Raw genomic sequence first — 27,144 nt, forward strand, 5'->3', positions numbered from 1 at the left:
GAGACCCAGGAGAAGGGGCTTATCCCAGGAAAATGAGTGAGCAGTGGCATTAAACTTGGGGAACACAAGTAAAAGGAGGCTCAGGCACAATCTTCTGCAATCCCCTGCCCTTCCCCCAAAACCAAATCAAAATATATCAACGGCCAGGTGTTAGCAACTTTACTATTGAAATATTTTAAAGTAGATTTTAACTGTGATAATATGTGCATTAAAAAGGGGGTGAAAGGCCGGGGGCGGTGGCTCACACCTGTAATCCTAGCACTTTGGGAGGCCAAGGCGGGCGGATCGTGAGGTCAGGGGTTCAAGACCAGCCTGGCCAACATGGTGAAACCCCGTCCCTACTAAAAATACAAAAAGTAGCCAGGCATGGTGATGGGTGCCTGGAGTCCCAGCTATTCAAGAGGCTGAGGCAGGAGAATTGCTTCAACCCAGGAGGCAGAGGTTGCAGTGAGCAGAGATCACGCCACTGCCCTCCAGCCTGGGTGACAGAGCAAGACTCTATCTGGGGGAAAAATAAAGGGGGAGTGAAAGTAGGAAGTATGTGTGTGGCATAAGCTTTTCTCAGGTCAGATTGAGAAATATAACTTAGAAAAAACAGTCTGACAATGGCAAGAAATCAAGGTGGGTAAATGTGAGGTTGGATAGGGTGGGAAAAGTGAAAAATAAGGATGAGCACTTCTGTGCTGTGCAGATTCACACTGGTATTTTATTTAATTTTCTTGCAAGAGTCTCGGGGCAAAGGATAGAACAATTAGGATGGAGGTCACGAGACATCTGCTATATAAAGGAGAAGACACATTTAAAGAGGGTGGGACTAGAGAAGCAAGCATTAGGCAAAGCTTCGTACCTCACTCTACTCTGTGGCCGTTAAACAGGTCATGGGTGGGGACGAGAGGAAGACTCTACCTGAATGCCGCTCCTTAAAAAAAAAAATTGTGAAGTGCCCTTTTTGGGAGACCCCTGCTTGCAGCTGTTTCAGAGCAGAAATAAGGAAGATAGAGGGGACATTTCAGGGGCAGTGGTCTCAAATGGTTCTCCTGAGGATGGAAGGAGTGGAAGGCTTTCGCAGAGGGCAACCTGTAGAACAAGCCTCTGATTAGACTCTAAGACAGGGCTGGACCTGTCCTTTCAAACCTGCATCACAGTATTCTGTTAGGTTTTAGTAACAGGACACCCATTAGTAAAATGCATTTATCAGACATTTTTTCCCCATAAATTAATGGGTGCTGTCCACTCCTAATGTAGCTGAGAAAAGTAGACCACAGAGGGGAGGTGGCAGTGAAGCAGATGCTCTTTCCAAAATGAAGGGAAGGAGAATACCATGGAAACTCTATTCTTAAGGCAAAGGGTAAGGCCTTCGTACTGAAACTGTGGCAGGGGAATGAATATAAAGTAGTCTGGCCAGGGAGGAGTCAGATATATTGAACAGTCTGATTTGAGTCATTTACACTGGTCACACCCAGATGGATATTTTCCCTGGATGTGTGCTAACCACCTGACATTATATCTATATGTAATGCATATGTGGCTGATAGCCAAGACCCACTTAGGCATACGGATATACAAAGATGCAAAGCCCAGTTTCACTCAGAAGAGCTCTAGATGAACTGATGGGAGGGATTGGGTTTTGAAGGGAAGAAGAACACATAGATGGGGAAGGTGGAGATCAGAAATGGATAGTCAGGGTGGATTGGCACTGAGGAGTAAGCAGGTGATGCTTTAGTATGTCCTCTTGCAAATTAAAACTTGGCCAGTCTCCACTGTGGTTTTTACTACTTGTGGAAATAACTGTATAGTAGTTCAGTGATCTTTGACTCATGAGTCATGAACCGTCGTTAAAGTATTTTCCGTGTCATCAGTTTACTATTCAGGAGCCAAAATTCATACTTCAGCATTGACATCTAGCAACCGTGAAGTATAGGTCCCAAAGCCGTCCTCTTTCCTGCTCCCTGGCACTCATTCAGAGTGTGGACTTCAGAGGTAGTGGAGGTGTGCAGACTGCAGTTCTCTGTCTCTGCCATGAATTTCTATTTAGTTTTAGAGTATCTCCAGCTGTTCCATTGTCTTGGCATCCACACCATCCCTGTGACTAAGTGGAGTCAGCTGTGGATTTCACGCCACTGTTTTTTTCTTTTTTACTCTGCTTACTCTTTCTTTCCTGCCTTGTCTCCTGTTCTTAATTCTTCAGGGTTTGTTGGGTGTTTTTCCTAGTACCAGTAGACAGGGTGATATAATGGGAAAAATGTGACCTTTGGCATCAAACAGACCTGGACTGAAATCCTAGCTTATCTACATCCTGCGATATCTTAAGTATTTAACTTATCTGAACCTTGGTTTTCACGTCTATAAGTTGAGGATAATAGCCTCCCAGCATTATTATAGATATTAGATTTTTAGAAAAGCCATTTCTCAGAATTTACGTAAGAGAAATAAAAACATATGCCTACCTAAATACTTGTACATGAATGATCAAGGCAACTTTATTTATAATATCTCAAAATTGGATGCAACCCAAATGTGTATCAACATTTGAATGGATAAACAAATTGTAGTATATCCATACGGTGGAATACTACTCATCAATAAAAAGGAATGAACTGAGTTAAATGCAGTAACATAGATGGAACATAAAGCACTAGGCAAAAATAATCCATAGTGACAGAAAGCAGATGGGTAGTTGCCAGGAGCCAGGGCAGTGTGTGTATGAACTAGAGAGGGTTGACCACAGAGAAGCATAGCTTAAAGGAACTTTTTTTGGGGGGGTGGGGGGTGGGGGAGGGTGTGGTGGTTAAAGATATGCTTTAAATGCAGTAAAAATCTCCCTTTATAGCCAATCACCTCCCCTTACCCCCAGCCCTTGGCAACCACTGATCTAATTTCTGTGCCTGTAGTTTTGCCTTTTCCAGAATGTTCACATAAATAGAATCATGTATGTAGCCTTTTGTGTCCAGCTTTTTCTTTTAGCGTAATATAAGAGTCATGCATGTTTTATGTATCAACAGATTGTTCCTTTCTATTACTGAATAGTATTCCACTGTATGGCTCAACTAGATTGGTTTATCTACTTACCTTTTGATAGACATTTTGATTGTTTCCAGTTTGGGGGGCAATTATAAATAATGCTGTTATATACACGCACACGTTTCTGTGTGGACATATGTCATCATTTCTCGTGGGCAATAATGTAGGAGAGGACTGCTGGGTTATGTAAGTGTATGCTTTACTTTGTAAGAAATTGTCAGACTGGCCGGGGCGGTGGCTTACTTCTGTAATCCCAGCATTTTGGAAGGCCAGGGTGGGTGGATCACGTGAGGTCAGGAGTTCAAGGCCAGCCTGACCAATATGGTGAAACCCCATATCTACTAAAAATACAAAAAAATTAGCTGGGCGTAGTGGCATGCGCCTGTAGTCCCAGCAACTCGGGAGGCTGAGACAGGAGAATTGCTTGAACCTGGGTGGCAGAGGTTGCAGTGAGTCAAGATCAGGCCACTGCACTCCAGCCTGGGCCACAGAGCTGGACTCTGTCAAAAAAAAAAAAGAAAGAAAGAAAAGAAAGGAAATTGTCAAACTATTTTTCAAGGTACTATTTTGCATGCCCACCAGAAATGTATGAGAGTTCTAAATGCTCTGCTTTCTCATCAACACTTCGTATTGTCAGTTTTTTAAAAAATTAAGCTGCTCTAATAGATGTGTAGTGATACTTCATTGTGAATTTAATTTGCATTTCCCTAATGACTAATGCTGTTGAGCATCTTTTCATGTGTTTTTTTGCCATCTTCATTTTTACTTTAGTGACGTATGTGTTCAGGTGTTTTGCACATTTTAAATTGGGATCTTTGTTTTATTATTGAGTTTTGAGTATTGTTTATATATGACTACCAACTTTACCATGTGTGTTATGAAAATATCTTCTCACAATCTGTGGCTTTTCATTTTTGAACAGCTTTTGGAAGAGCAGACATTTTAAATTTTGATGAGATCCAATTTGTCAATTTCTTCTTTTTTCTTTTTGAGACAGGTTCTCTGTCGCACCATCACGGCTCACTGCAGATTCTCAGGTAGCTGGGACTACAGGCACATGCGACTATGCCCAGCTTTTGTGTGTGTGTGTGTGTGTGTGTGTGTGTATGTGAAGACAGAGTCTTACTGTGTTGCCCAGGCTGGTCTCGAACTCCTGAGCTCAGGTGACCCATCTGCCTTGGTCTCCCAAAGTGCTGAAATTACAGATGTGAGCCACCGTGCCCAGACAATTTTTTCTTCTATGGTTCTAAAAAGTCTGCCTAACCAAAGGCCACAAAGATTTACTCCTGTGTATTTTTTAGAAGTTTTATAGTATTAGCCTTTTCATTTAGGACCTAAATGATTTATTTTGAGTTAATTTTTTGTATATAACATGAAGTTCATTATTTGCATATGAATGACCAGTTTTACTAGAACTGTTCGTTGAACTTTCTTCATTGAATTTCCTTGGCATCTTTGTTGAAAATCAGTTTACTAGGCCAGAAGTGGCTCACACCTGTAATCCCAGCACTTTGGGAGGCTGAGGTGGGTGGATCACTTGAGGTCAGGAGTTTGAGACCAGCCTAGCCAACATGGCAAAACCCTGTCTCTACTAAAAATACAAAAAAATTAGCCAGGCATGGTGGCACATGCCTGTAATCCCAGCCACTCGGGAGGCTGAGGCACAAGAATCACTTGAACCCAGGAGGCAGAGGTTACAGTGAGCCAAGATTGTGCCACTGCACTCCAGCCTGGGCAGCAGAGCAAGACCCTGTCTCAAAAAAAAAAAAAATCAGTTTACCATATATGGGTTTATTTCTGGATTACATATTCTGTTCCATTGATCTATATGATTGTTCTTTTGATAATATTACACTATTTTGACTAATATAGCTTTATAGTAAATCTTGAAATCAGCCTTATTGTACTGGCTAGGACCTCCACTGTGATAATGAATGGGAGTGCTGAGCATGGGCATTCTTGCCCTGTTCCCAGTCTTAGGGAGACAGCACTCACTCTTTAGCTGTGAGTAATAATGTTAACCGTGGGTTTTTTCACAGATGGTCTTTATCAGGTTAAGGACTTCCCATTTTATTCTAATACTCTGAGAGTTTTTATCATAAATAGATTTTTTTATTTTGTCAGCTGTCTTTTTTTCACCTATTGATATGATTGTGTGGTTTAATTTCCTTTAATTTGTTGATGTAGTAAGTTATATTGATTGACTTAATGAATATTGAACCATACTTGCATTCCTGGAATAAACTTTAACTGGTTATTATGTCTTATCCTTTTCACTAATTGTTGGATTTTATTTGCTAGTGTTTTGTTAAGAATTTTTGCATTTATGTTCATGAGGGATATGGTCTGTACTTTTCATGTAGTGTCTTTGTATAGTTTTTGTATCAGCATAATGCTTGCCTCATAAAATGAGTTCAGAAATGTTCTCTTCCCCCTGTTTTCTGGAAGAGTCTGTAAGAGTAGTATTGATTCTTCTATAAATGTTTGGTAGAATTTGCCAGTAAAGCAATCTGGGCCTCAGGTTTTCTTTGTGTGAAGATTTTTAACTGTAAATTCAAATTCTCTTAATAGCTATAGGGATATTTGAGGGTTATTTATTTATTCTTGAGTAAGCTTTGACATTTGTGTCTTTCAATAAATTTATCTATTTCATCTAAGCTACAAACTTATTGGCATAACTGTTTTATCTTGTTCTCTTTTTAATGTCTGTAGGATCTGTATTGATGGCCCCTCTTTCAATCACATTATGGTAATTTGTGCCTTCTTTTTTTTTCTATCTTTCTAGGAGTTTATCAATTTTATTGATGGTTTGAAAAAACTAGTTTTAGTTTCATGATTCTTTTCTCTCCTATTTTTAAACTTCATTATTGATCTGTTTCATCATTTCAGAATTGATTTCTGCTCTCACCTTTATTTCCTTTCTTCTGCTTACTTTTGATATAAATTTCTCTTTTTGTTCTCAAAGTAGGAGAATAGATCATTGATTTTCCACTTTTCTTCTTTCTAACAGAAACATAATGCTATAAATTTTCCTCTAATACTTTTACCACATCCAGCAAAATTTTACATTTGTATCTTCATTTATTTAAAAATATTTTTCTAATTTTGGAGGTAGCCTTTCTTTTTGACCCTTGGTTATTTAGAAGTGTCTTGTTAAATTTGCATGGGGATTGTTCACATATCTTTGTGTTAGTGATACCTAATTTAATTTTGTTCTGTCCACAGAATATACTTTTTATAATATGACTTATTTTAAGTTGTTTGAATATCGTTTTAAGTCCAAGAATATATTTTATTTTGGTGAACATCTCATGTGCTCTTGAAAAGAATGTATATTCTGCTGTCTTTGGAGTGGAGTGTTCTGTCAATATCATTAGGTCACTTTGGTTGATAGTGTTTAGCTCTTTTATATTCTTTTTTTTTTTTTTTTTGAGATGGAGTCACTGTTGTTTAGGCTGGAGCTCAGTGGCATGATTTTGGCTCACTGCAACCTCCACTGCCTGGATTCAAGCACTTATCCTGCCTCAGCCTCCCAAGTAGCTGGGATTACAGGCATGAACCACCACGTCCGACTGAGTTTTTGTATTTTTTAGTAGAGGTAGGGTTTCACCACATTGGCCAAACTGATCTTGAACTCCCGACCTCAGGTGAACCGCCCACCTCGGCCTCCCAGAGTGCTGGGATTACAGGTGTGAGCCACCACACCTGGCCAGCTCTTTTATATTCTTACTGATTTTATTTTTTTTTTATCTACTGGTTCTATCTATTGACGAGAAAGAAGTTTTGAAGTGTCCAACGATAATTGTGAAATTGTGAATAAGTTTTTTCAGCTATCAGATTTTGTGTGTTTGGAAGCTCTGATGTTTGGTGCACCTATGCTTAGGATTGTTATATCTTTCTGATGAATTAGCCCCTTAATCATTATGTAATGTCTCTCTTTATCTCTGATAAGATTGCTTGTTCTGGTATTTATATAGTCATAGTGTTTGCATGGTACATCTTTTTTCTTTTTACTTTTAACCTATGCATTCATATTTAAAGTGGGTTTCTTGAAGGTAGTATATAAGTAAGTCTTGCTTTTTTATCCACTCTGCCAACCCCTAATGTTTTATAGGGCTATTTCAGTTATTTACAGTTAATGTAATTATTGATATGATTGGCTTTAAATCTGCCATTTTGCTGGATGTTTTCTATTTTCTCTGCCCTTTTTTTTCTCCTTTTTCCTGTCTAATTTTTTTAAACTTCTGCTTGCATAGGTATTGTCTTATTACATTTTATCTTTACTACTGGCATATTATTATACCTTTTTAAAAAATTTTAGTGGTTGCCATATGGTTTACAATATCCCTCTTTATCATAGCTTTCAAATGACCCTATAGTGCCTCATGTATAGTGTAAGAACCTTCCATTGGTTCTATTCTTTGTACTACTTTTGTACATTTTACTTTTACATATATTATGTACCCCACATGAGGGAATTTTTTTGGATGATGGGAATGTCTGTATCTTGATTGTGGTATGATTACATAGGTGTGTGTATTTTTTAAAACTCAAGAAATGCTACATATAAAATGAGTTAATTTTATTTTAGGTAAACTTTCCCTAAAGGAAGATTTTGATATTTAGTCTTGTGCCAATAACAATGTTTTGGTCAACAATGGACTGCATAATCATTTGTCCTGTAAGATTATAATACTGTATTTTTCTATACCTTATCTATGCTTAGATATGTTTAGACATACAGTACTTACCATTGTGTTAAAATTGCCTACAGTATTCAGTATAGTAGCATGCTGTACAGGTGTGTAGCCTGGGAGCAATAGGTTATACCATATAGCCTAGGTGTGTACTAGGCTATACCATCTAGGTTTGCAAGTCCACTCAATAATGTTTACACAATAACTAAATTGCCTAATGACGCATTTCTCAGAATGTATCCCCATTGTTAAGTGACACATGACTATACACACAAACACATACACACACACACACATCTGTGAAAAGAATAAGAATACAGACCTAGTATAGGGCTTTTGTAGGTTATAGTATTAATTAAATGTTGTTGGTCTTCGTGATAATTTGAAAAGAGTTAATGTTTAGTAATGGAAGGTACATAATGCATACAGTCGTACATTGCCTAACGACAGGGATATGTTCTGAGAAATGCGTTGTTAGGCAATTTCATTGCTGTGCAAACATTATAGAGTGGACTCACAAACCTAGACAGTAGAACCTACCACACAACTGAGCTATGTGGTATATAGCCTGTTGCTCCCAGCCTTCAACACTGTGCAGCATGTTACTATACTGAATGCTATAGGCAACCATTAACACAATGGTAAGTATTTGTGTATCTAAATGTAGAAAAGATACAGTAAAAATATGGTATATAAAACAAAAAATGGCATACCTATATAGGTCACTTGCCATGAATGGAGCTGGCAGGACTGGAAGTTGCCCTGGATGAGTCAGTGAGTGAATGGTGAATGAATGTGAAGGCCTAGGACATTACTGTACACTACTGTAGACTTATAAACATTGTACACTTAGGCGACACTAAATTTATTAAAAGTTTTCATTTCTTTTACTTTTTATTTACTTTTATTTTTTTGACACAAGTCTCATTCTGTCACCCGGGCTGGAGTGCAGTGGTGCGATCTTGGCTCATTGCAGCTTTGACCTCCTGGGCTCAATGATCCTCCCACCAGAGCCTCCTGAGTAGCTGGGACTAATAGACATATGCTGCCACATCCAGCTAATTTTTCTATTTTTTGTAGAGACGGGGTTTTGCCATGTTGCCCAGGCTGGTCTCAAACTCCTGGGCTCAAGTGATTCTGCCCACCTTGGCCTTCCAAACCATTAGGACTGCAGGTGCGAGCCACTGCATCTAGCCTCTTTTACTTTTTAAACTTTTTAAATTAAAAACTAGACAAAACACACACACATTAGCCTCGGCCTATACAAGGCCAGGATTATCAAGATATTACTAGGCTATAGGAATTTTTCAGCTCCATTATAATTTTATAGAACCTCTTTTATATATGCAGTCTGTTGTTGACTAAAACACTGTTAAGTGGCACATGACTATGTAGATTTTTGTTTGCTATTTAAACCTTGCTGTAACTTCAATATTATGTTTATAATTAATAGCAGGACAAACAGGCTGATATTTTGTTTTCTTTTTATGGTGGACGAATGATGGAATTGATAGAATTGTATGTCATTCTTCTTTTGTGTTTTCTAAGCCAGAGAAAGAAAATGGCTATTTGTCTAGAATTCTCTGCTGTCCAGTATGGTAGCCAGTGGCCACATTTAATTTAAGGTAAAATTTTTAATTCCTCAGTCATCCTGGCCATATTTTAAGTGCTCAGAGCCATATGTGGACATTGTGGACATTGCAATAATATAAAACATCACAGAAAGTTCTATTGAACATCACTGTTGAAGGAAAAGTAACAAATTGCCCATGGTTTGCCTTCCTCTTTCCTTTAATAAAAGGGTAAGCCATTTTTTCCAGGCTACCTATTCTCTGAATGTGTCTCCTAGTATGTATCTATACATTCTCTGAATGTATCTCCTGAATTTGTCTTTTTTTTTCTCTCTGCAAAACTACAACTAGATGTAATCATTAGTCCAAAGGAAATGATTCTTTCCTCCTTTTATTCATATGGCATTATGACTCTGCTTCTTTTTCTTCCATCTCTCTGGTCCCTTTTTCTTAGCTTTTTATAGGTTTGTCTTCCTCTATCCATTTCTTGAATGATAGCCTTCTGCAGAGGTCCATCTGTAACCTTGTTTTTTACTCCCTGGATGTCAAATACCCCATATAAGTCAAAGACCAACAAATCTATGACCAGCTTAGACTTCTAACCTAATTTCCTAGTGAATATATCTGCATGACTGTTCTATAAGCATTCCAACTTCTCCATGTCCAAAATGAATCGGCCTCTTCCTCTCTTGCAAACCTGCCTTTATCCCACCTCAATGTGGGTCATTACTCTCTACCTTACTTCTAAGCTAGAAACATTGGCGCCCACCTCTTCATCCAAACCAATTAACCAATTCCTGCTGATTCCACCTCCTAATTACCTCTCAAATTGATTTTTTTATTTATTCCTAAGGCCCTGTATTTTGGTCCTCCACATTTCCAAGTATTCTGACAACTTGCTAATCTTTCTCCTTCCCATTTATCTTCTCCATTGCTGAATAGTGATCTTTCTAAAATACAGAGCTGATCATTTTGTTCCCCTATTTAAAATATCCCTAAGGTCCCACGTTACTTTTGGCAAAAATGCAAACATGAGCATAATATAGTAGTCTCAGGGTCTGCCCCTCCCTGGCCCTCTCAGCCCTTAGCTTGGAGTCTTTGTTCAGTCACGTCCAGCCACCTAACTGTCTGGAATTTTTGGGACACACCATGTGCTTCTCTCTCACCTCTGTGCACTCTCACATCCTGTTCCCTTCCTTGGGCTGATACCACTCCCAGCCCCACAGCCCACCCTCTTCCTCCTTGTTAGGTGATTCCATTTTGCTCTTCGGGACTCCATTCAGGCTTCCCTGCCTGAATCTGGGAACATTCCCTGATATCTTCCCTCTTCAGGCTAGTCTTGTGCTTTCTGACTTTCCCCTGCATTCTTACGGTATTTGTGCTTTTCTCTACCATGGCAGTTGTTTCCCCATATTGTAATTGCACAGAAAGTATGCAGTAATAATTTATAAAGTAACAAGTTTCAGCTCTGAAAATCTATTTGAATTCACAGACTAATGAGCCATATTATAGTAACCTTCTACTGTGTTCTTATAGGCAAAGATGCTGGAAGGAGATCTGGTTTCAAAGATGCTGCGAGCTGTTCTGCAGTCTCATAAGAATGGAGTAGCATTACCCCGGCTCCAAGGAGAGTACAGATCCTTGACTGGAGACTGGATCCCCTTCAAACAGCTAGGTTTCCCTACACTAGAAGCCTATCTGAGAAGTGTGCCAGCAGTGGTCAGGATAGAGACTAGTAGATCTGGAGAGGTAAGAAGGTAATTGTGCTTGTCAGAAGAATCAAACCAATTCATAATTGCCTGTCTGGCACTTCCAATCTCCTACCTGTGATAGACATCTAAGTGAAAGTACTAGCTTAGTTGTTTGGGATTGGTAGTGACAGAGAAAACAGCATGTAAAGCACGGCCTACATTCTTATGTCTTTTTCTTATTCCTCAAATTCTTTTCATTGTAAAAATAAGATTTTAACCACACAAAATTAAAAATATTTACCCAATGTCAACATCTAAACAAAATAGTTGTACTGGAGGCCTTAAGTGCATAAATATCACACCTGCCTATTACAGACCTCTTACAAATGTTTTTGCCAAAGTCACTAATGACCTCGTGATCACCAAATCTAATAGACAGTTTTAAATTCTCCTCAAGTCGATTCCTGCTATCTGGACCTAGTCAGTCCGGAGCTGATCCTTCATCACTTTCCATAACTACCGGGGCCTCCTTGCTGTTCTGTCTTCTCTTCTGTTCTTTTCCTCTCCTTCACACCAATATGATCATATCATTATACCGTTTTAAATCCTTCTGCCTCTCTGGAAGAACACAGTTTATAGATAGTATGGGCTATTTAGTGGTCGCCGGTTGATCTGTCATTGCTTTTCCACTGCGACCTAGCAGCTTCACTTCTTGGTACCTACCCATTGTACAGCATAATAGATGTGGACAGACCACCAACCAAAAGAGAAACAAAAACACCCACACCCCCTCATACACTATAGTTTCCTGGGTATATTTCTACATGTGTAAATATATAGATCAGGTCTGGAGTGTTTCTCACCAAAACCTGACATAGTGGTTTTTCTATATGGGGGGATGAGGAGGCAGTGGTGGAGGAGGACAAGGGAACCAGGAGCAGGAAAGTAGTCAAAGGGGAAGTTCACCTTGTAGTTAATAATTTTCCTAAGGAGAAGATATAAATTAATTAAATATTATATGAATAATAAAATATGCTTTGGCATCCCTGATCGTTCCAGACAGACTTAAGCCCTCCTTTCTGTCTACTTGCACCTTGTAATACATCCGTTATCACACTTGACACAATGTTTTCTGTTTAATTTCTTGCTTCTCTCTTTTTCCTTCATAAGTTTATTAAGGATGAAGGGCTTAATAAATCTGTGTTGAATGCATGGATGAATGAATAGCTGAATGAATTAATAAATTAATGCTTTATAGAGTTACTATACTGTAATTTACTCAACTCTTCGTTCCCCTGTTTTGGACATTTTAAATGTTTCCAGGTTTTGACTATTAAAATACCCCCATTGCACATACTTGGGTAGGTAACATTTGTTTTTTTAAATTATATTCTTGTAATATAGTCTCAGAAATAGAAATACTGGGCCAAAGAGTAGGAACATATTTTAGCTTGTGATATAAAGCCTCATTGTTTTCCTGTTTTTGATTTCAAATTAGAGTCAAAGACTTGAAAACTACACAGGTCCGTAGAGATCATCTTGTCCCAGTAGTTTCTGTCTTCAAATCTTTTTTCAATATCATATCATACCAATTTTTTCTTTAAAGATACAGAGCTGAGCTGCAGTGTTTTGAGAGATGTGGAAGCTCCAGAGACCCTGCTTTCCCTGCCTTGCTCTCATACCCCTGCCAGTGGCAGCCCCTTGAGGCCTCTCCATGGAACTCTATGGCTCCCATGAACACAGTTTGAAAACACCAGGTCTAAACCACCCCTGTTTTACAGCTGAGAATACTTAGATTTGCCCAGAGTCACCCAGCAGATCCATCACAGAGGCAAGAGAAGGATTTGGTAGTCTTGTATTCAACATAGTAGTTATGGGTACATACTTTGGACTCAAAGAGCCTCGCTATGTGACTTGGAAGGTTGCTTAACTTACCTGAGCCTCTGCATTCCCATGTGTAAAGTGTGAATGAAATGTACCTCACAGATTATATGATATTATATATCAGATCATAGGTTGCTTTTTGTTCATTTGGTAATCTCATAGTATCTAGTACACTGTAGATGCTTAATACCTATTTAAAAATAAATGGAATTTTCAGTTTGGGAAAGATAATTCAGTGTACAAGACTATGCCTGATCCCTCTTGCAGAAAATATAATTTTCTTCTAGCATTATCAAGGAGCGAGACACATGAATATTTGCATACCACTTGACTTGGGATATGTAGGCTCACTAAGATCCACTTTTAAGAACTGGCCTCTAGGCAACATGGAATCTGAGAAATGTTTCTCCTCTTACCCTGCCTCTAATGAATAGATTACCTGCTATGCCATGGCCTGCACAGAAACTGCAAGAATTGCTCAGCTTGTGGCTCGTCAAAGGAGTTCTAAAAGGAAAACCGGGCGTCAAGTTAATTGTCAGATGAGAGTGAAGAAAACCATGCCATTTTTTCTAGAAGGTAGGAGCTTTTTACATGCTAAAATTTTTAGGGCTGTCTACGAATATATTGTCATAGGGAATTATGGAAATATTGTTTGTATTATGATAAATACTTGCATCTATTAACATACATATGTCAGGAGAAAAATCCTGAAGCTAGCATTTCCATTTGAAATTCTTAAGTGAACGTGATGAGCATGACTTACTAAGTGAAGTAATTACACAGTGGGAAATAGAACAGATTTTAATTGAGCTTGTTATGGTAATATGTAGTTTTATTTTTTTAAGCTCATTTCAGGGAATGTCTTGTCCAGAATGTTGGATGCACCAAGAACCTATGATTTTATGTCTTATTTGACAAATTATGTCTTCTGGTAGAAAATCTCTAGTTTCAGAAATATATGAATTATGTAGTACACAAAAATGTTATAGACAACTCAGCCTTTGTTTACCAAACACTTATCTCAAGGAGCTTACAATCAGTTCTAAAACTAAATTCCAATGAAGTGGTTCAATGATAATACAAAGCAGTAGATGACTAAATGCCACAAAGAGCATTTAGGACAAGGGAGCAATCATTTTGAATGAAAAAGGCAAAGGGGAGACTTGAGCCCAGACCGCAAACAATGGGTAGAATTTGGATTTATGGGGAAGAGACGGGAGGACCAAGATATAGCTGAGTGTGCTGTATTTGCAAGAACATGAGGTGGCTGCCACTGAAGTGTTCAGTTGGTGAGAAGCAGGACTTACCGGCCAGTCTGATGGATGAAGAACCTTATCTGCCAAATACTCACCAATCTATTCTTTTCCTGTTGACCAGCCCTCCAGTGGCAACCTCCTCGTGTTCTTAAAACTGTTCTGAGAATAGACACCCACAGAAAACATCTGGTCAGGGGAGTGTCATAATGAAAGTGGGGTTTGGGGATGCTAATTGATTTAATTATGTATGCTTAACTTCATAGGAAAACCAAAAGCAACCCTCAGACAACCAGGATTTGCTTCAAATTTTTCTGTTGGCAAGAAACCTAATCTAGCACCGTTAAGAGACAAAGGAAACTCTGCTGTAGTTAAGCCTGATGCTGAAATATCTCCTTGTATGCTACACACAACTCTTGGAAATGAAGCATTCAAAGACATTCCAGTGCAAAGGCATGTGACCATGTCCACCAACAACAGGTATTTGGCCTTTGACTCACAGAAGTTTGGTGAATCTAGGGTAAAAAGTGTTACAAATGTATGTTCAGGTTAAGAAAGAAACACTTTCTATTTTATCTAATATAAGTTCACATATAGTAGAGACATGCATCATTACCAGTTAAGTTCACTTCTCCTAGCTGCCTGAACATCATTCTCTAAATGCATCTCTATGCTATATTTTCTCTGCATTGTTGTCAATCTCTCCTTGTAAAGTTCGTTTAAAAGCTCTCACAAATTGTTTTGAGATACTATTTCAGTATAACTTATAACTTTTTCAGAAAACCATTTTTTTAACAATTTTGTGGGTTTAAGTAAAATCTGATGGAGTTTCAGACACTCCACTGTGCTGCAAATATCATGCCCATAATTATGTAGTAGAATCAGACATCCATGCATCAGAATACCAGACTGGCAATAATAATACAACCTATAAGTCTTTGTTTGGGTGCTGCCATTCACTAGTCAGGTAAATGAAGTTGTTTCATCTTTTGAGTCTGTGGTTTGTTCATTTGTCCAAAGAAAACGTTAAACGAGATGATCTCAAAGTTCCTTTCTGGTTCAAAACTATGGTTTTATAAGGTAGCTCAGAGGGTGGCAAACTACAATCCATGGGCCACATCAGGCCCACTGCCTGTTTTGGTAAATTAAGTTTTATTAGAACATGGCCATTTTGCTTTGTTTGCATATGCCTCTGGGTGCTTTTGCAAAATAGTGGCAGAAGTGAGTAGTTGTACAGAGACTAGATGGCCTACAAAGCCAAAAATCCACTGGTGGACCCTTTACAGGAAAAGGTTGCTGACCCCTGATGTAGATGCATCAAGATCACATTCTTCTATCCTACTTGTGCCTTTTCAAAACAAATTTTGTTGTATTATATTCCTTTAAATCAGTGTTCAAAAATTCTGTTTTGTGAAAGATAATTTTCCCCCAGGAACTTTCCCCCAGATACTAGAATATTTATGAAGAATTAATTTTTTTAAAAAGTTAGATAGAACTGGTACTAATTTTTTATATTACAGAATTTTTAATAAAGTAACCCTAAATATTTTTATAATGGTATACATTTAATATTATTTATAATTATTATAATTTTGATAAGGTCTAGAAAGTACATAGTTAAAACACAGATCTTGACCCAAAGCACTAGTTGAATCCAGTATGTGACAGAGGTATTCTCTGGTTGTGTGCCTACATTTCAGCAATACATTTTGAATGATTTTTTTGGATGTGACCCTAAAAGGACGGGCAGCAAAAGCAAAAATAGACAAGTGGGATTACATCAAAGTAAAAAGCTTCTGCACCACCAAGGAAACAGTCAACAGAGTGAAAAGACAAGCTGTGGAATGGGAGAAAATATTGCAAACCATATACCTGATAAGGGCTTAATATTCAAAATATAGAGAATTCAACTCAATAGCAAGAAAACAACCTAATTTTAAAAACGAGCAAAGGACCTGAACAGACATTTCTCAATAGAAGACATACAAATGATCAACAAAAATATGGAAAAATGCTCAACATCACGAATCATTAGGGAAATGCAAATTAAAACCACAATGAGATACCACCTCACACCCAATAGTATGTAGTATGGCTACTATCAAAACACAGAAAATAACAAGTGCTGGTAAGGATGTGGAGAAAAGGGGAACCTCAATACACTGCTGGGGGAAATGTAGGTTAGTACAGCTATTATGGAAAACGGTATGGAGATTTCTCAAAAACTTGAACTGTCAGCAATCCCACTACTAGGTATATATTCAAAGGCTATGAAATCAGTATATCAGTTGAAGAGATATCTGCACGCCCATGTTCATTGCAGCAGCATTCACAATAGCCAAGGCAGGGAATCAACTGAAGTGTCCATTAATGAATGAATGGATAAAGAATATGCGTTGTATCTACTGAATGGAATACTTAATCTTCAGCCTTTATAAAGGAGAAAATCCTGTCATTTGCAACAACATGGATGAACCTGGGAGACATTATGTTAAGTGAAATAAGCTGGGCACAGAAAGAAAAATCACATGATCTTATATGTGGAATCTAAAAAAGTCAAACTCATAGAAACAGTAAAATGGCAGTTACCAAAGGCAGGGAAGTGGGGTTAGGATGGGGGTTGTGGACGTACACAATTTCAGTTAGGAGAAATAGGTTCAATACATCTGTTGTATTTCATGGTGACTATAGTTAATGATATATTGTGTACTTGCAAATTGCTAAGAGTAGATTTTAAGTGTTCTTACCACAAAAAATAAGCATGTGAAGTAATGCATGTTTGTTAAGCAGCTTGATTTAGCCATTCCACAGTGTACACATATCAAAATATCACATCATATTGCATACCATAAATATATACAATTTTTACTTGTCAACTAAAAGCGTGCAACTATAATATGGCCCAGAAGTTGCGCTCCTGGACATTTATCTCAGAGAAATGAAAACTTATGTTTACACAAAAACCTGTCCGCAAATGTTCGCTGTAACTTTATTTATATTAGCCAAAAAATAGAAACAACCCAGACATCCTTTGGTAAGTGAATGGTTCAACAAACTATAGTACATGCATTATCACAGAATATGTCTCCACAGTAAAAAGGAGTAATTAACTATTGATACACACAGCAACTCTGATGGATCTCAAGGGAATCATGATGAGTGAAAGAAGGCAATCTCAAAAAGCGACATACTACGTGATTTTATTTATATAACATTGTTGAAATTTTATAATGATAGATAACAGATTAGTGGTTGCCAGAGGTTAAGGATTTGGGTGATTTGAGGGATGGGTATGGCTATAAATAGAGAGAGCAAGAGGAACCCCCGTAGCCATGGGACAGTTCTGTATGTTGATTGTACTGGTGGGCACGTGAATCTGTACGTGTGGTAAATTGCACAGAACTACACACACACATCCATATGCAACTGGAAATCTGAATAAGCTCTGAATTGTACTATTGCCAATATTCTGGTTTTGATATATACTATGCAAGATTTTACTATCAGGAAACAGTGAAGGATACATGGGACCTCTAAGTACACTTTTTGAAATTTCCCATGAATTTATAGGTATTTCAGAATAAAAAGTTTTCAAATTGACAGCAGGCCAGGTACCATGGCTCATGCCTGTAATTCCAACACTTTAGGAGGCTGACACAGGAGGTTCTCTTGAGACCAGGAGTACAAGAACAGCCTGGGCAACATGGTGAGATCTCATCTCTACCAAAAAAAAAAAATTACCTGGACATAGTGGTGTGCACCTGTAGTCTCAGCTGCTTGAGAGATTGAGGTGGGAAGATCACTTGAGCCTGAGAGTTCCAGGGTACAGTGAGTTATAATCACACCACTGCACTCAAGCCTGGGTGACAGAGTAAGACCCTGTCTCTTAAAAAAAAAAAAAGCCACATATTTTAATTAAAGACTGCTTGAGATGTTGTAAAACATTTTAATCAAGTCTTTTTTTAAGCACATAGTATTTGAAAGATTCCTTTTAAGAGAAATCTGAATACTACCTAGTGGCAGGTGTTATGGGTAACATTTCTAGTTATAAAATCAAAATATCAAAATGGAACAATAGCAAAAACATCTATATCTACTTATGAAATATTAATGTAGTAAAAAGCAGTTAAACCTGTTATGAAGGACACTTAAACTTTTTGAGGTCACCAAACCTCTTGAAAAGCTGATGAAAGCTGTAAATGATCTTCTCAGAAAAATTCACACATGTACATTTACATATGCATACATAATCTCGTGCCAGTCAGTAGATTCATGAACCCCCAAAGCTCATTCTCAAGAGTTCTGGTTAAGAACTCATGCCTGCCTGTTAACAAATTGAAAAGTTCTAGAAAAATGGCATGGCTAGTTTCATGTAGAATAAATTAGTAGAGATAAAATGTGTGGGTAAGAGGGTATATATACTAAGGCTCCTATTAAATTGTGCTCTAAACATTATAATAATTTGTTTTCTTCTAGAAGAATATGAGAGTGATTATTTTCTTGTATGCCTGCCAATATTGGGCATCTGTTTTTTGCTTTGCTACTTTGAAAAGTGAAAAAAATCTATTTATGTTTTAATTTTTATTTCCTTGATTTTGATTCTTAAGGAAGTTACATTTTTGTCATATATTTATTAGCCCATTATAGGTCTTACGTGAATTACATGTCTTTGTCCTTTGCATAATTTTTCTATTGGCTCTTTTCCTTCTAACATATAAAAATGGTTTATAAATTAAATAAGTTGGCCCTTTGTAATATCTTGACAGTATTCCCTGAGTTTAATTATTGTATTTTTTGTATACAAAAACTTTAAAATGTTGCACGCTTATGGCTATCAATCTTTTACTATGTGACTTCTGCTTTTAGGTATTATGCTTAGAAAAGCATTTCCACTCAATATTAAGTAATATGTCTTCTGTTTTCTTTTGTAATTGTTGTGGCTTCGTTTTTTACATTTTAGTTTTAATTCATCCAGAATTTATTTTATTGTATAGTGCAAGAGTTGGAATCCTTTTCTATTGTTAGCCAGATGTCCTCTATCAGTCATGACACATCCTTTCTTTCTCTGCTGGTTTGTAATTCTGTCTTTACCAGTACTAAAGCCTTATAAACGTATGATTCAGTTCCTGGGCTTTCCATTCAGAATAATTGATTACCTCCCTATTCTGCAGTACCAAGCTATTCACATTATTATAACTTCATAATAAGTGCTAATAACCTTTACTCTCTACTTCCTCTTCTATCTCCTAATTTGGTTTATTAGTTCCATTGTGTGCTTTTATTATACCTTCTGCCCTTATCATAACACTTAGTAGACTTTGTTCTTAGATTTTGTCAATGCATTAATTATCTATTGGTGTGTAACAGATTACCCCAAAGTTATTAGCTTACAACAAGACGTATTTTCTTACCTCATAGTTTCTGTGGGTCAGGAAGGAAGACACGGTCAAGCTGTGTCCTCTGCTTCAGGGTCTCTCATGAGGCTGCTGTCAAGGTGTCAGCCATGGCTGGGGTCTTATCTGAAGGCTCAGTTAGAGATGAATCTGCTTTCAGTCCTACTCACATGGTTATTGGCACAATGCACTTCCTTCTGAGTTGTTCATTAGTCCCTAGGTGGCTATTGGCCAAAGGCCATCTTCAGTTTCTTGCCACATGATTCTTCCCAACATGGCAATTTGCTTCATCAAAGCAACAAAAGAGAGATTATACTAGCAAAGTTGAAATTAGAATCTTTTGTAATCTAGTTATTTGTGATCCCTTCAGCCTTGAAGTCTTCTATTGATTAGAAGCAGGTTACTCAAGGGGAAGGGATTACACAAGGCTGTGAATACCTGGAGGGAAGAATCTTTGGGGTTGTCTCAGCAGCTGCTTACCACGGTCCATTTCTCAACTATACTGTGTAGTCCCAGAGAATAGGGCATGTTTATCTTGCTGATCATTGACAGTTACTGTCTGATACAATGTCTGGCACATAGTATGTCATAAATATTTATGAGCTATAAATATGTCTCTAATAAACAACATATGTTTAGATTTGGAAGGTTTTTTTCTGGACCAGTCTAACTCTTTGTCTTTTAAGAAAAAATATATTTTATAAAACTGCTTAGACCTCTGTCATCTTATTTTATTATGTTTGTTTTTCATGCATCCTAGCAGTTTTCTTTGAAGAGCTTTCTTTTGCTATATATACTTTTTTCTTTCCTCTCCAGTAGACCTCTTGATGACTGAACGATAACAGTCTCTTCCATAGTTTCTGTGTACTCACTCTTTGCTCATATCCCTCTACCTTCTACTGGAGGCTTCGATGCTTGTTTAAAGCAGGGGAAGCTTCTAGTTTACATGTTTTGGGCTGGTGTGCGGGAAGGAGTACTATCTCCCTACCAGTTCTGCAAAAGTAGGAGTTGGATATATTTTTGGCATCTTCTGCTATTACACAGTTATATTAATATAGAAATAGGATGGTCTTATAATTGCATATACCAAATAAGCTTTTATTGGTAGCCTAGAATCTAATCATTTCTTTTAGAATTAAAATTTTATAAGAAAATGTGCTTCATTTCAAGGAATCGATCTAATTTTTAGACTGTTCCATAGTATTCAAAAACTGGCAGCTATGTGTACCGTGTCACTATCACTCACTATAGTCCCGTACCCACTGCTGGGCAGGTTGTAGTCATTTATTCATCGGTCATGATTCATTCAGTCATTCTTACAATATTCATTTGCCTTGCATGTATCAAGCTCTGCCCCAGGCACTTGGGAACACAAACAATTAAGACACTTAGAGTCTAGTGTGGGAAACAGACATGAATATAAATGATGTGTGTGGGGTTTATGTGTCTTCATATTTGGAAAAATCTTCCTACATATATCCATTATAATTTATATAAAATTTATTTTTAGTGCGGGTATGAGGTAGGGATCTGTTTCTTTTTTTCAAATAGTTATTTGGCCAGTCCCTCACCTGTCTGTTTTGAAATGCCACTTTCATTATGTACCAAGATATAATGCAAATTGCATGTTTCTAAGTTCTCTACCATTTTACATATCTGTACAACTCATTTAAGTGTTGTAACTTCATAATGCATTTCAATATCTGGTGATGCAAGTCCTTCATTTTTTGGTTATATTCCAAAATGTTCTTTGTTTCCAACTGTTTATTTTTGCATGGTCTTCTTTATTCTGTTTTACCAGTTTTTTATAAGTGATTAATTGGAATTCTGACATCCAAGTTTTGAAAGAGGCTTTCAAAGACCTAGTTTAAATTTAGCTTTTAACATACTTTTCTCTGAGTGAATATGAAACATGAAAGATGATGCCAGGTTTTATTTTTATTTTTTCTGATTTTAAATTATTTTAATGACTTGTTTTGCTGTTAAATGCCACTGAGACTTTAAATGAAAAGTATAGTGTTTAAAACTTGGTATAGACTTTGCTATTTACATTTATTTTACTTTTTTTTTTTTTAATATCTTAGGTTTAGCCCAAAGGCGTCCCTTCAGCCACCTTTGCAGATGCATCTCTCAAGAACCTCTACTAAGGAAATGAGTGGTATGTTTTCTAAACGTTTTTGAGATACGTATTGGCTTCTGGAGTCAAGAAACATATCTGGTAGTGGCTTTTGACATTTGCTCTCACCTTCTCCTGTTTGGAATATATCCTTCCTCCCCTTTTTCCTAATTTCTTTACATCATGAATCAAAGTGATCTTAAGAGAAAATGGTGCCTCCCAAAGATATCATTATCACACTGACTTGAGGCCTTCCTCACCCCAGCCCTACTCTGTGTCACGTCCATGTGTGGCCTGTAGAGATGCTTGTGTCCCTTACTCTCTCACCTCTTAGGGGCTGCACCCCTGAGACTTCAGAGGCTGAGGCCTCACATAAAGGAAACATCTGCTGTAGATTAAAAGTGCATAAATATGGGACTTAAATTTATAAAAGAGTTTCAGATACTCCACCACTTAAAAGCTAGCACCCTAAACTGTGTGTAGTTACCACTAATCGTCTAAATATGAATATAAATAATTCTTTGGGTTATAGAATCCAAGCGGGCTGTTAGGAAAACAATAGGAGACATAGTATAAGTCAAAGAATCTGAAGGTTAGAAATGCAACCACTCGTTATCTTTTCTTCTCCAACCGATGTGTAAATCCCCTGCTCATAGATCCACCCAGGGAGACAGTGTTTTCGTATCAGTGCTTATAGTGTGTGAAATGTAAATGTGATTTTGCATTATTTGCTGCTTTAAGTGTGATTCTTACTTAGTTGAAATGCTTTTTTTTTTTAATAAGAACACATCTCCAGTATTTCTTAATGGAAATTAATTGAACAATATGATTTTTGTTTACATGAATTACTTTTACATAGGCATTTTCTGAAACATGACTACATGACAAAGTTGAATATCCTTTTAGAAGCTTAAATTAGTATGAACTATTTCTACAGAAACAAGAGGACTTATTTCAGGAGGATTGCAGTTCACCTGGCAGAGCTGATATGCACACATGTGTACACAACCTCTCCTACATGATGGGCACCTCCATTACTACTTTAATTTGTTTAACAAAAGGTACAGGGACTTAGATGGCCCCAGTGGCCCCACAGAACAAGTGCATTTGCAGACACAACTGTGGGTCAGCTGCTGACACATTCTCATTATAGGAGGGTCTGGCCAGTTATGAGAAACTTAATCTTTTCCTCCTTCCCAGTCCTTTTATATCATTATTTGGGAAGAACTTAAATAAATTAGCTATACCCTTAATAGGAAATATATGTGGATATCCTGGAGCCTTCTCTTCTCTGTGCCAATCTAAGACTTAACAAGGCCAGATCTTGCCCTTTGGTGGAAGAGCAGAGTCAGCGTCCAAGTGTCCTCAAGGAATAGCTCACTCTGGGCTTCCTGGCATTCTCAGAGGCAGCATCCCCAAATCAGACTGTCTCTACCTGAAAATTAAAATAAAAATTAATGAATCCTAGCAGAGATACTATCTGATTAAAATATGCATATATTTTGCATATAGATGGTGATATTTAATAGATCTGTATCTCAGTGAAATTTCGTAGAGATTTGGAACAAATTTCATAGTTCTTAAAATTCCAGGACTGTCAGCTATAGTAAACACTCAGATTTCTTTATTGTCTGGGGATATTAACTCTCATATTCTAAGTTTTAAGTAAAAATGAAATGTAAAATAGCTATAAAGCCAAAACTTTATAAATATACACTTATGAAAGATAAATGATTGATATTGGGGAAATAAATCAAAAGTTATCTGTGGGTTCCAAACCTTTTATGTTTATAAACTGAGGCTAGGATGATGATGATTATAGATGGATCAATTTTTTAACTTTTGTGTATTGCTAAATTATTTGTTTTCCATTAATAAAGGTGAAAATTGATCATAATATTCAAACTCAGGCAATTTTTTATCTTCTACAAAACTAGTATAAGATCAAAAAGTTATTTGATCTGTTAAGGAATTATTCCTATGTTCTGTGGAATATAGCTTTAAATTCAGTATTGCCTGTAAACTAATATATAAAATGCAATCTTCCTCAGCAGGTAGAAAACGGTTGGTTAAATAATTTAATTATTCTTTACGTAGCAAGATCATCTTGATGTTTAAACTATGAAGCATCCTTGCAAAATAAAGGGACTAGGTTCCCTCTTTGGGTGTTTCTTGACCCACAAGAAACACTGCTGCTTATTTCAGGGTTAAAACTTAGAATGAGGTTGTCATGGTGCTGCTCTGCCTAATCCTGCTCCCTTCTAAGTCCTTTGGCTACCACAAGCCCACACTATAGCAAAACCTGAAGATGCAAATATTAGGTAATGGGGATAATCTAAAATGTTAAGCATTTTGGTTAATTCTATTATTTTTTTTAATTTAAAGATAATTTAAATCAGACTGTTGAAAAACCCAATGTCACGCCTCCTGCCTCTTACACTTATAAAATGGATGAGGTTCAAAACCGCATAAAGGAAATACTAAACAAGCATAACAATGGCATTTGGATATCTAAGCTTCCACATTTTTACAAAGAGTTATATAAAGAAGACCTTAATCAAGGAATTTTACAACAGTTTGAACACTGGCCTCATATTTGCACGGTACGTTTTTCCTTATTCCTCCCTTCTGATACCTCCTCCCTGCCCAACTTTGAGATCTTGAGTTATTAGTCATATCACCTTTTATCCCCGGAAGACAAAGCACTTTACATATGTTACCTCATTAATCTTTATCTCTTAAGATTAACATATGTCAGTTCTTATTTATAGAAGTATGTCAAAGTTGAAGGTTCTCCTGTGTTGTAATTGCTATTTTTATATATTTTGTTTTATGTCACTTTTAAAATGCATTTAATATGTGATAATATGTAGACCATTTTATAATGATTGAACTGTTACCAGTAAACACTGATAGCTTTGCCATTTTAATAATCTGAACTTATTGGGAAGAATTGTTTTATTAGTCTCAAATTTTATTTGCTCACTCTTGAGCATTTTTAAAGACTTTTAGCTGAGCAAATTTTAGTTATTTTGACTAATTATATAGAGTTCTTAATTTTTATTTTGAAATTAATAATAGTGTTTATATTATAGTTTTTACAAGTCATCTTTAGAGAGAAAATTGGAAATTAGAAAAAAAATGAAAAATGATTTATCAATTTCCATTTCTATTCCTACTTCAGAGTCTGTGATTATAAGATTACAGATCAACATAGTTTATTAAAGATCTTAGTTCAGCCAGAAATAGAGACAGCTGGATTCTTACACCAAAGTAACTAACTTTTAGATGTTTCTTAATGTTTTTGCTTACATAAAATATATTTAAAATATAACTGTTTTAAATGGTCGCATTAACAGCTACTCGATGCTTCTAGGCTTGTAGAATTAAATATGCATGAGGATTATGTATGCTTTGGTAGAGGGCTTTTATTTCTTTAACATATATTTTGGCCCCCAAGCCTGTTGGGCAGTGTAGGGCATTCCCTCTTTATAAGCACCTGGCCTAAAGAAAGCATGTATTTTTTTTTTTCTTTTTTTGAGACAGTTTCACTCTTGTCACCCAGGCTGAGTGCAGTGGAACGATCTTGGCTCACTGCAACCTTCGCCTCCAGGGTTCAGGTGGTTCTCCTGCCTCAGCCTTCCGAGTAAATGGGACTATGGGCGTGAGCCACTACGCCCAGCTAATTTTTGTGTATTTAGTAGAGACAGGGTTTCACCATGTTGGCCAGGCTGGAGTCTCAAATTCCTGACCTCAGGTGATCCGCCCACCTCGGCCTCCCAAAGTGCTGGGATTACAGGCGTGAGCCACCATGCCTGGCCGAAAACATGTGTTTTTGTAACTACTTTTTCCTCCACTTGAGTCCATGGCCTCTTAGAGACAGGTGTCATTCAATCATTCATCCATCCCCTTTGCTCATATACCATTCACTGTGCACTTGCATGTGCTAATTTTTGCCTTAGGTGTTTTAAGAACAAAGACAATGAAGACACTTGGAGTATAGTGAGGGAAATATGGAAAAAAATCATTAGGACAATGTGACAAATGTTAGAATATACAGTCTCAGGTGGGAAAATAAGAAGGAATGTTAAACTCTGGAAATATGGCTCTGTTTCCCTACTAATAAACTCAAGAACACTTAATATTCATAAGAATGTGACCTCTGATTTATGTGGAATGTAGGGTTTGTTCTTCTAATGGAAATTCCCAGCATTGCTTTTTCAGTTCAGTTCAGTTTTTTCCAGTTTTTTTCAGTTCAGTTTTTTCCATTTGTACTCCATTCTGGGAAGAATTTTCCTCACTTGATGTAGGTTTAGTGACATTGAGCCATTCTCTTAGAAGTCTCATTAGGCTGTTCAGTTTGAAGGTTCAGGGCCTGTGGCCCCTTCTTGAAATGCATATGGCTCCTTTATGGTTTAAATTCATAGAACTTTATGAGTTCTTTTATTTCAGCTTTTATTTTAAATATAGGGGATACCTATGCAGGTTTGTTACGTGGGTATTTGCACACACCGTAGAAAGTTTTCTGTAAAACTTAGAGCCTTTTTTTAATTGTCAGGATACATATATAACTCATTTTTAAGCTCTGATAAAGAAGTCTTTAGAGTAAAAACTTTAAAAATATACTTCACTGGTTCTTAATGTCATGTGTTTCTAGTTTTTTTATATTCCATGATAATTACTAATATTTGTGTAGCTTTATTATGGCCTTTTTGGGAAATTTTAATCTTTGCTACTCTACATGCCTTCACAATTCTAGAATTTCTCTTGCTAGGATTGTAGATGAGAGAGTATATATCTCTTTGATTTAAAAACTTTTCCTAAAGTGAATAGTTTTCTACTAAACCTCTGGTGCTAAAACAACTGACTGTTTTTTTGGTTTCTTTTTATAGCGCTTGAATTCATCTTTTATTGCATTATTATATTCCGTCCAAGCAATGAGAGTCAGAAGCAGAAACGCAATATAATTTTCCTATCTATATATTGTGTCTATTACCTTTGTTCAGATGTAATCAATACCAAGTATTAGGTTATGGTAATTTGCTTAGTGAAGTGGGATGCCAGAAAACACCAATCATATTGATGTCTACTGATACCTTTCAAAACTGTTTAACCTCTGAATATTTTTTAGCAGACTGTTGTTAAACAGTTTTAGACAGTTAAACCATGGTTATTTTTAAACAGCTTTAAACACTTACACAATGGTTATTTTCCCCCTTCTTATAACTCCTTCTTTTCACCTTGCTGCAAAGCAGAAACACTGATACCATGCCTAGGACAGATGTTACTACAGGCAAGATTAGATAGTCTCAAGGCAGTGCAAAAAGTTTAGGATAAGACAGAACTTGGTAATGGGTATCTCTCTATATGGCTTGTCTCTCTATATGGCTTGTCATGTAACTGAAGGAGAAATCTAAGTGCAGTGTATTTCTTTTTTTTAAGAGTTTTTTCCTCCAACCATATAAAATATTCTATATTAAAAGATTGAAAAATAAAGTTATAAGAGAAATAAAAATCA

General features: G+C 36.9%; 1 protein-coding gene across 2 annotated transcripts in view; it reads left to right on the forward strand.

The window, feature by feature from the left end:
* Positions 1–27,144, forward strand: part of TDRD7 (tudor domain containing 7) — an 85,465-nt gene that overhangs the window by 6,892 nt on the left and 51,429 nt on the right. The window contains exons 2-6 of one of the 2 annotated variants that reach the window (XM_054502170.2): positions 10,826–11,038; positions 13,299–13,440; positions 14,384–14,597; positions 21,595–21,668; positions 24,012–24,229. In XM_054502170.2, coding sequence (XP_054358145.1) covers positions 10,832–11,038; positions 13,299–13,440; positions 14,384–14,597; positions 21,595–21,668; positions 24,012–24,229 — 855 coding nt within the window. In that variant the 5' untranslated portion in view covers positions 10,826–10,831. The remainder of the gene's footprint in view (positions 1–10,825; positions 11,039–13,298; positions 13,441–14,383; positions 14,598–21,594; positions 21,669–24,011; positions 24,230–27,144) is intronic. The other variant, XM_054502171.2, reaches the window with a different exon arrangement.

The sequence above is a fragment of the Pongo pygmaeus genome, chromosome 13 (assembly GCF_028885625.2).
Source record: "Pongo pygmaeus isolate AG05252 chromosome 13, NHGRI_mPonPyg2-v2.0_pri, whole genome shotgun sequence".
Lineage (NCBI taxonomy): Eukaryota > Metazoa > Chordata > Mammalia > Primates > Hominidae > Pongo > Pongo pygmaeus.